Raw genomic sequence first — 10,167 nt, forward strand, 5'->3', positions numbered from 1 at the left:
AGAGCCAGGCAGCCCCTGTCCAGTCATCTGGGCCCAGAGCCCAGGTCCAACTCACACCCTCCAGCTGACCCAGGCCACTCCTGTAGGGTCAGGCCTGGACCAGGCAGTCAGTCAGCCGGGGCCCTCGACTGGATCGGCTCCCTGTCCTCCACTCAGAGCACACAGCCCTTCCCGCCTGCCCACTCTCGTCCACCCATCTGGACCCTCCCTCAGGTCCATCTTCTTCAGTTCAGGGCCAAGAGGAGGATGCCCCAAAATGTGCCCCTTCCCCCTACCAGCCTCCTCCACTGTGGTCCCACCTTTCTGGGCTCCAAGCCCTCTGTACCCCCCCCCTGCCTGTTGTTTGTGTGGACAGCTCATCCTGGTGTGTATGGGGGGGGGCTGCTGTGCACCCTGAAGGGCGTGGGGCCCGTCCTTCCTGTTTATTCAGACACATTCCGGTGATCTTACTATCTGCTGTCACACCACAGACAGACGTCCCTGAGCTGCAGGGGTGCGGCAAGGATGACATGAGGTCTGCTCCTCCCGCCCCCACCAGTGGCACAGTCAGTGCCACACAGGCCACACATCAGCAAAGCAGCCACCACTCCTTTAACTCCCACTGAGTTGTTTATTTAATAATAATAAAAAAAAGACCTGCACACACATAAACTGACTTCCACCACCCAACAACATCCCTTGCCCCACCTTTGCTCCCAAACAGATACATGAAAGAACAGAGAGCTAGCAGGAGGCTGCCAGCTCTAAACTGAGCCTTATGGGGAAAGAGGACTGGGGTCTGTAGGAAGAGCGGAGCCCTAGACTCTGAAGAGTGAGAAGAGAGGTGAACCACCCACCCTGCTCCCGCTAAATGCTTAGCCCCTCCCTCACACCCCGTTTCCCTTTACCAAGCGACCCTAGCCCCAGGATCAAGTTCCCCAACCCGGTTCTAAGCCAGTGTGGGCTGAGGAAGTCAGGGATGACTGAGGTAGAGGGGCTGCGGGGAGGCCTGGTGGGCCCGACTGGCTGCAGAAGCTGGCAAAGGGCCACCTGTGGTGTTGCCTGGGCTTGGGGACGGCTGCTTTCGGAGCGAGGGGGGCACCGTGGAGGTCTTGATGTGAATCACCCTGGTGTCCATGACCTCACACTCGATCTGCATCATCTCCTCATAGTCCCCTGGGGGTCCCCGGCCTGACACGGTCTCTGTGAGAAGGGGAGGCAAACAGCAGTGGATGGAGTGAGAGGAGACCATGGTTGGAAGTCGGGAAGAAGAGGAAGGGCAGGGCAGGCCCGTGGTCAGAGTCAGTGGGCGCAGGGACAGTGTAGGTGCAAGTTGGATGAAGTAGGGAGACAAATGACAGTGATGAGTGAGGGCCACACGGAAGATGCCGAGGAAGAAAGAGAAAGTGAGACCTCTACAAGGCTCCCAGCCCCCCCACTGTGTCCCCCACTGTGCCCCCCACTGTCAAGACGGGGCCTCACTGTGTCACCCAGGCCCCCTCCCACCTCAGATTCCCTCCATGCTAGGTCTTCAGGCGCGTGTCTCCCAACTCCACATTTTCCTCCTTTCATCTCTCGGGACAGTCCCTCCTCACTGTCCCCCTTAGCGCCCCCTGCTGGGGCTCTACAAGAACTCCTTCCTTCCTCAGTTTCGGATTGCAGAACCCTTCCCAAAGCCAGAGGGAAGAATTACCATTGGGGGCCATGGCCGGCATCACCAGGGACATCTTGGGCCTGGAAGTCTTGTTGTGGCTGATGGCCGGGAGTAGCAGGTGGTCCTAGGAACGGAAGGGCCATGCTGGGTGCAGAGGAAGACACCCCGACAGGCTCCCCAGATCTACTCTTTCCCCTCCCTCTTAAAGAGTATGACTGGGGGCCCCAGGGTGCCAGGCACAGGGACAGGAGAGAGGGGAGCTCACCCTTCGGAAGGAGACGACATAGAAGGTGTCTTCCCTCCGGTCGATTGCATCTAGAAACTCGGGCTGAGAGCGGCCTGGGTGGCGGTAGAGCTGCAGCTGCCCCACAGGGTCCCTAGGGAGGTGAGGACGGACTTAGGAGGCCTCGCTGAGGGCAGCATGCTCCTGCTGGGGACAATGGTGGTGGCCTGTCCTGGGGGCACAGCTCTTTCTAGGGACACACTCACCTTTCAGGAGGTCCTGGAGTTTGGGTGGGGACGGGTTTCACTGGAGGTGACTTCGTCCGTAGTTGAGATTTCTGCAAGGAGAAGTATCCAAAGATTTGAAGGGACAAAGGAAGAGGGAAAGACACAGGCAGTCCCTGGAAGCTGTTTGTACACGATGCCCTCCTGAGGGCCTGGGACACTGAGCTCTCCACCTCACCTGCCTGACTCAGACCCACTGGTTCCTACCTGTCTCTCCTGGGCCCTCTGAGGTATTTTCCGCCGGCCTCTCTGGTGCCGTTGGACCCAGCCGCTCAGCTCATCAGCCAGCCTAGGGAGACAGGCCACCACCTCAAGAAAGGCCAGAATGCGTGCTCCAGAGCCCACAAGCAGGCGTGAGAGCTGCCACCTCCATACAGGACAGCAGGGCTATCTGTGGGGGCTTCGAGGGGAGGCTGTGCACACCTCAGGGACTCAGTTCGGTTGAAGTGGCGGCAGTCGGAGGAGAGGAAGAGCTGGTCCAGGTCTCTCAGCAGCAGCTCCTTGGCCCCGCTGGGGAAGGCCGTCAGGTTTCTGAGGAAGAACAAGCTGCCCACAGACTGCCCGGCACGGGCACCATCAAGGCCCCTGGCCAGAGCAATTCTGGCTCTATGCCATGAGAAGGCAGACCTCAGGGAGACGGTCTTCTTGCTTCTCACCTGAAGCTGGGCCTGCCTGCAGGGCTGGGGTGCTGCTCCTCAGGGCCCCGGGCAGCTTCCTGGAGGGGCTCAGCGCCAAGAGATGGCTCTTGCTCCAAGAACCCCAGCAGGTGCCTCTGGGGTCGAGGCTCCTCCCTGCTCATGCGAGGAGAGATGGGGGCTGGAGGTGACTCGCTGATGCTGTGGGCAGGGAAGCAGGAAGGTGAAGCATTCGGCTTTCTCAAGTGTCTAGTATGAGCCAGGGCTCTACAGACTGGCACAGGTCCAACCCGTGCATGCTCCACAGGGCTGAGTCTCTTCAGTGAGACGGCAGCAAGGAGGGTGGCCACCTCACAGCAAACAGGGAAAGAGAGTGACTACTCCACTGCCTAGCACTCATAAGCCATCTGCATGTCATGTGTTGGGGGCAGGGTTGTGTATACATATGTATGTGTGCACACACAATCAGGCAAAGCCCACCTGTTTGTTTCACTTTGTTTTTGAGGCATTGTTGCTCACCAGCCTGGCACTCACCAAGAGCCAGTGAACCAAGGGATCTATCTGTCTGTCTGTCTGTTTAAGGGCATCCTAGGGATCTGTCTGTCTATCTGTCTGTCTAAGGGCATCCTAGGGATTTGTCTGTCTGTCTGTCTAAGGGCATCCTAGGGATCTGTCTGTCTGTCTAAGGGCGTCCTAGGGATCTGTCTGTCTGTCTGTCTAAGGGCGTCCTAGGGATCTGTCTGTCTGTCTGTCTAAGGGCGTCCTACCATAATATGAGTTCAGAGGGTCAAACTCAGGTCCTCAGCTTGTATGCCAAGCACTGTACCAACTGGAGTCCCTGCTTGTGAGGCCGTTCCCACTCCCCACCGCAGCATACCACTCCTGAGGGAGGACAACAGCGATGGCTGCTGGACACAGCAGCAGGGCTCACAACCAAGCAGCTGTGAGGCGAGGCTCCACCCAGAAGGCTCCAGGGGAGCAGCAGCGAGGGCCTCACCTCACAGGTCCAAAGTTGAAGGCGATGAAGAGAAGGAAGACCATGATGCAGACGACCTTCCTGTTCCCAGACCCCAGCCTGAGCTCGCCGTTCTGCAGCAGGGAAGACACAGGAGAGGCAAGTGTTAGCCAGGGCCTGCCTTCCCACCCCTCTCCACGGGTAGCATGAGCCAACCTCCGCCAGTAGGGCCTCCAGGCGCCGGCGGAGGGCGGCGTTCTCCCTGCGCAGCTGCTGGTTGTCGGCCAGCACGGCCTGCAGCCTGGCCTCCAGCCCCTGCAGGTACTCTTTCTTCTTGCGGCGGGACTGGCAGGCCGACTCCCGGTTCTTGATCATCCGCTGCTGCCGCTTCAGCAGCTTTGCCTTGGGCCAGCGAGGGAGACAGACAGACGTGAGTCAGAGAGGGACCACGGCCAACCCCAGGAACTGAACACAGGCTCGCTCTCTGGCCTTGCAGACCTAGATCCCCTCTACGGCCCGCTCCAGGGAAAGGTCCTGCTCGTCCTCAGGTGTGGGGCAAAAGAGAGACTACAGGCCCAGCATCACGGCCAGTCCTCTCCTTGGGTCTTCCTTTTTTCCAAACTCTTGCTCTAAGGTCAAAGTCAACCAAGCTAAAGGGTTTTATTTTTTAGTTTTTTGAGACAGGGTTTCTCTGTGTAGCCTTGGCTCTACTAGACTCACTTTGTAGACCAGGTTGGTCTCAAACTCACAGAGATCCGCCTGCCTCTGCCTCCAGAGTGCTGGGATCACAGGCGTGCACCACAACACCTGGCTCAAACTGAGCTATAGTTCAGAATAGTTGACCTCCCTTTCCACTGGGAAACCACCTGTGTCCGGGCGTGCACAGCCAAGTGTGATGGCCCCACATGCTATAAAAGCACACCTACACACCTTAAGGCCAGCCACCTGATCCTGTCTACCAGCTCGCCTCACCACAGTGCTGCTCAAGGCCATGCCCTTCTTCCCCCCATCCCACGAGCCCCCCCGCCCCCCACATACATCCACTTCGGGCGGGCAGGAGTTCCCCGGCATCGGAGCTGGAACAATGCTCTTTCTCTCGGGCCGTGGGACTGTGGGGGCCGGCCCTTCAGACTGGACGTGAATAGCACCCTGGATGAGGACTACTGGGGACACTGGGAAGCAAACGGGGGAGGTCAGAGCGCTGTGTGTCCTGACGCCCACACTCACACCCAAGCGCTGCAGGGTCAGGGAGCTCAGTGGCGTGCCTTTACTGACAAGGCCCCCCGCTAGCCGCCTCACCCGCAGGCTGCTGGACAAGCGGCTGCAGAAGGACAGCAGTGCTGGGAGGCCCAGCTCTGGGTGGCACCTGAACCGTGGTTAGCACCACAGGTTTGGGCTGCAGTGGAGGCTTCCGAGTGGCCGGAACTTTCCCTGAAGGAAGGGCAGAGGAAGGAAGGAATTACAACAGTATGAGGCCTCGTGCCAAGGACCCCAAAGGTCAGGAGGCCCCATTACCTGAGGAACTGTCAGGAGACGGCCCCATGCTGATCTGTACGGCTCCAAGTGAGGGGGCTGGGACATCCCACAGGAGGCACCCCGGAGGGGACGGCGACTCTGTCTTCACTTCCAGAACCTCCTCTCCTATAAAAGCCTATGCAGGGCAGTGCAGAGAGCTTAGCTGGGAGTGTCCCTGTGGAGCAGGTCAGGAGGAGGGCTGGGCTGCAGAAGGGAGGAGGGGTGTCACCTGGCTGGGAGAATCTGCTGAGAGCAGGGAGGCCTCAGAGTTGACAGAACAAGATGGGGATGCGGGTTCTAGCTTGGTCTGGATATCTGTAGGGAGGCAGGAAGGAAACACAGGAGCTGCAGGCTGCAGAGGAGCAGTCCCAGAGTCCACAGGGCAACAATTAATTAACAGTCGTTGCTAACTCCAGGGACCCGACGCCCTCTCCTGATCTCCGTGGCATCTAGCACACACCTGGCGCACACGCGGGCAGAACACTCATACACACACAGTAAACCAAAGGCGAAGCTGGCTAGCAGACACGCTGAAGAGAAAGGAGAGAGGGTTACTCAGTCCTGCAAGGGCGCAGAGGAGGGAACCGTGGGTGACAGACTGCCCTCCCCTGGACTGTCCTCTCTATTCCAGTGGCTTCTCTAACTTTCCACACTCACAGGAGCTAGTTTTCCCTTCTGTTCTTGTTTCCTCACAGACCCTGGCCATCCATCTGGAAGACTCCTGTGCACAGGAGGCTCGGCAAGCACAGGGCTCATATTCCTGTCCAATTCTTCTTTAGGATTTTTATTTTATGTGCCTGAGCATTTGTAAGTGCACGAGGGCAGAATATAACCTCCGACCCCCTGGAATTACAGTGGCAGATGGTTGTGAGCCACCATGTGGTTGCTGGGAACGAAACCTGGGTCCTCTGGAAGAGCAGCCAGTGCTCTTAAGCCCGGAGCCGTGGCCCCCAAGCTGTTCCTATCCGATTCTGACCTCCTGGCCAATGTACCTTCACGCTGACAATGATCACCACCTTCACCTCCACCTGACCAGCTTCTGACTCGCACCCCAAGCTGTTTTCTGTCAGCTCCGTTCTCTTGTCCTCACTGCCTCTCACTCCACACAGGCTCCCTTCTGACGACACATCAGCCTCCTAGGAACAAATCTCAAAGCCTCGGCTACCTCAGCGACCTGCAGCTTGCTACGTAAACACACAAACGTGAGGCCCACTCTTGCGGGCTCACACCATGTTGCTACTAACTATACAGTCACTGGTAATTGCTCTTTAAACACATGGTGGGCTTTGAAACATATTTTGTTTGTTTATTTTTGTATTTCAAGACAGGGTTTCTCTGGGTGGCCCTGGCTGTCCTGGACTCACTCTGTAGACCAGGCTGGCCTTGAACTCAGAGATCCGCCTGCCTCTGTCTCCCAAGTGCTGGGATTAAAGGCGTGCGCCACCACGCCTGGCCGCACACTTTTTTAAAATGCTAATTAATGGAAAGCTCAGCAACACGACTGGATACTAGGTACAAGGGAAGACAGTCATCACCATCTCAGCAGCGCTGCTTTTGCTTTCGTTTATTCCTCTTCCTCCCCCTCGTTTTTTGAGACAGGGTCTCTCTGTGTAGCCTTGGCTGTCCTGGACTCGCTTTGTAGACCAGGCTGGCCTCGAACTCACAGCGATCCGCCTGCCTCTGCCTCCCGAGTGCTGGGATTAACAGCATGCACCACCACGCCCAGCTCTGCCTTTGTTTCTAAGATTCTTCCCAGCCTGGTCTAGTGGCGCCATTTCACGCCCTGCATCCCTGTCTCTGTCCGCAAGGAGTGCACGTCACCTTGATAAAGCCGGGGCCAGTTATTTATTCCGTGTGTAGGTGTTTTGCTTGCATGGACATCTATGAGCCATGTGTGTGCTTGGGGCCCCCAGAGGGAGAGCCAGAACAGGCAGCTGCAGCTGCAGGTGGGTGCTGGGAATTGAACCCAGGTCCTCTGGAGGAGCAGCCAGTGCTCTTAACCACTGAGCCATCTCTCCAGCCCCTCCCCTGTCCCCATTGGCAGGGGTTTTTGCTTTGTTTTGTTTTGGGTTTTTTGTTTTTGCTTTTCAGGACAGGTGTCTGTTAGCCCTGGCTGTCCTGGGACTCGCTCTGTAGGCTGCCTGCCTCTGCCTCCCGAGCCTGGGGCCGTAGCTCTATGCGCCCACATGCAGCACTCTCTTTCCACTTCCGTTCCCTTGTTGTTCAGAGTCTCTCTCTGTAGACTCCCAGGTGCTGGGTTTAAAGGCTTGGGCCACTGCGGCTTGGCCCCCAGGGGCAGTTCCTAAGGGCAGTGACAAGCTGATTACCTGAGGGGTCATCGGAGGCAGAACCCACAGTGATCTGGACTGTTTCAAATGGCGATGCTGTGTCATCTCCCAGAAGGCAGAGTGGAGGTGCTAAGGACTCGGTCTTCACATGTAGCACCCCTCCTACTCCAGGGGCCTGTGGGAGCTGGGGGGTAGGGGGCGGGGCAAGAGGGAAAGAAAGCAAGAGAGACGCTGAGAGGGGGAGTCAGGACAAGCGCCTGGGTGCTTGGGAACCACCCGTAAATGTACCGTGCCTAAACAGTCCTGAGTACCCAGGACTCTTTGCTCTATTTTCTTGTCAAGGTAGCAAATACCACATTATAGTGGGCGCCGTGGGCAAGAACAGTTTGAGGATTCTCAGTTGTTACCAACTCTGCTTTCCCAAGCCCTACTACCAGCCTGCTCATTAAAAGGGCCTCATCAGCCGGGCATGGTGGCACACTGGGAGGCAGAGGCAGGCAGACCGCTCTGATTACGAAGCCAGCCCAGTCTACAGAGCGAGTCCAGGACAGCCAAGGATACACAGGAAATCCCGTCTTAAAAACAAAAACAACGGGGCCTCATCCTCCCTTCTACACAACCAGGCTGGAGGGCAGAACGTGAGGGTGTTAGGACTATGAAGGAGCTGCCACCTCACAGCTCACAGCGAATAGCACCTCACAACTCACAGCGAATAGCACCTCACAACTCACAGCGAATAGCACCTCAGCAGCCAGGAGTGACTAGACGGGCCGAACGCTCACCCACCACAGAGAACCAGAGGGAGGTCGCTCTCACCTGGCTGCAGGGCTCTGTGGAAAGCTGTGACGACTCTGAGCTGAGGGAGGAGGAGGAGGAGCAGGGAGAGGACGGCTCAGACTTCACCTGAAGATCTGGAGGGAGAAGTTAGGAGATTAAAAAGCAAACTCTGGAGCTGAAGCAAAGTGTTAGAAGCTGCCATCTTGGGCTGGAGAGCTGGCTCAGGGGTTGAGAGCACTGCCTGCTCTTCCAAAGGTCCTGAGTTCAATTCCCAGCAACCACGTGGTGGCTCACAACCATCTGTAATGAGATCTGGTGCCCTCTTCTGGCAAGAAGGAAGAAGAAGGAGGAAGAGGAGGAAGAGGAAGAAGAAGAAGCCGCCATCTTGCACGAAGCCAGCCTGAGCACCGGCTCAAGAGTGCTGCTGAGTGGCGGTAGGAGAGCAAGGACAGACAGCACACACACTAAGGAGCAGAGGGGAGCACAGGCCTGTGTGGAAGGCATGCACACGAGGACACGGGGATGTTAGTTCCGGGGGAGTGGCAGGAAGAGAGGGGTGTGTGGGAAGCCGAGGGGACTACTAAGGGTACCTTACCTGGGAAGATGGGGAGAGGGTCCCAGGGGGGCTCCGGGGGGCTGACATCCATCCCCATGTCCAGAGAGCTGCTGTCAAACTATGCACATCGGAGGGCAAGAAAGTGAGACCAAAACAGGAGCAACAAAGCTTGCAAATTAAGGAGCCCCTTGTGTTAAGCCCCCTGTAAACACGCTTACAGGGTCCCCGTAAAAGGGACCTCAAAATGCCAGCAGGGACTGCTCTCTAAAACCCCGGCTTAGGGTGGTGGAGCCTGCTGGCCGGTCCCGGGCGCGACTCGAAAATAAAGTCCGCTCCAACTAGACACTTGTGAAGCTGGCCTCTCTCCTCGCGATTTCCGAGTTCACCGAAAGCAGGGAGGGGTGTAACTCCCAGGTGAGCTCTGGCCTGGCGATGACTCCGGGTTCGGGGTCCGGCCCCCACTCCCACCACCAAGAATTACAGGAGAAAACCCTGAGGTAGCAATACCGGGACATCCTGCTCCACGCAACGGAACAACTGTGTCTGCTCCTCGGCCACCGCATCCAGGCCGCTGTACAAGGTGCTGTCTGCGGGAGGGCCGGCGCGTCAGGAGGCTCCACTCCCCATTGGCTCGGCCGGGCCAGACCCACCGCCCGCCCACTCGCGCAGCCGAGCGCCCGGAGGTGTCCAGCCCCCCTCTCCCCTGACCCGGGGCGGCGCCGAGCTCCCGCGGGAGGCCAGGACCGGAGACCGCGAGCCCCGCTGCGCGCTGCCCCCGGTGCCGGGCGCGGCGTCCGCCCTGCCTTCCGCTTTCTCCCTCGGGCCCACGGCCGGCCGCAGCCCGCTCCCTCCCCCCGGCCTCACTCCGCACACCCCAGTCCTCCGGACTCAGCAGGTTGTCCGTGAAGAAGCGCGTCGGGTCGGAGATCTCGCTCAGGAGCATCAGCTCCGCCATCTTCCCCCCACCCCCCACCATGAGCCGGCTCCCCGGCCCGCCTCTCCCGGGCCTCGGCAAATCCCGGGCTCGATGAAGGGGCGGGGACAAAAACCGGATGTCCCGGAAGTCTTACTGACCAGTCAGAGGCGTGGGTGCCGGTCACGTGACACGGACAAGTGGTGACTGTACGTGCCCGGCCAGCCAATGGGAACGTGGCAACGGTCAGCCGCTCCGCCCGGTCAGGCGAGACTGCGCACGCGTCCTGCGGGCCCCAGAGACTAGCCTTGTGGGAAATGTAGTTCCTAGCACTTAAGAGTTCCGGCATCTGGGCTGGAGTGATGGCTCAGCTGTTATCCGCAGAAAT

At 58.4% G+C, this 10,167-nt stretch overlaps 1 protein-coding gene across 1 annotated transcript; it reads right to left on the reverse strand.

The window, feature by feature from the left end:
- Window positions 1-857: 857 nt before the first annotated feature.
- Atf6b (activating transcription factor 6 beta) lies at window positions 858-9,894 on the reverse strand. Its single transcript, XM_051153571.1, has 18 exons — window positions 9,740-9,894; window positions 9,374-9,453; window positions 8,906-8,984; window positions 8,350-8,444; window positions 7,573-7,717; window positions 5,475-5,560; window positions 5,246-5,381; window positions 5,030-5,161; window positions 4,769-4,902; window positions 3,947-4,132; window positions 3,773-3,864; window positions 2,797-2,976; window positions 2,564-2,671; window positions 2,348-2,429; window positions 2,123-2,193; window positions 1,899-2,010; window positions 1,673-1,757; window positions 858-1,182 (listed from the first exon to the last, which is right to left on the reverse strand). Exons 1-18 carry the CDS (start codon window positions 9,840-9,842, stop codon window positions 953-955), a joined length of 2,136 nt encoding a protein of 711 aa, XP_051009528.1. The 5' UTR covers window positions 9,843-9,894; the 3' UTR covers window positions 858-952.
- Window positions 9,895-10,167: the final 273 nt, after the last annotated feature.

Source organism: Acomys russatus, chromosome 11 (genome assembly GCF_903995435.1).
Source record: "Acomys russatus chromosome 11, mAcoRus1.1, whole genome shotgun sequence".
NCBI classification, from domain to species: Eukaryota; Metazoa; Chordata; class Mammalia; order Rodentia; family Muridae; genus Acomys; species Acomys russatus.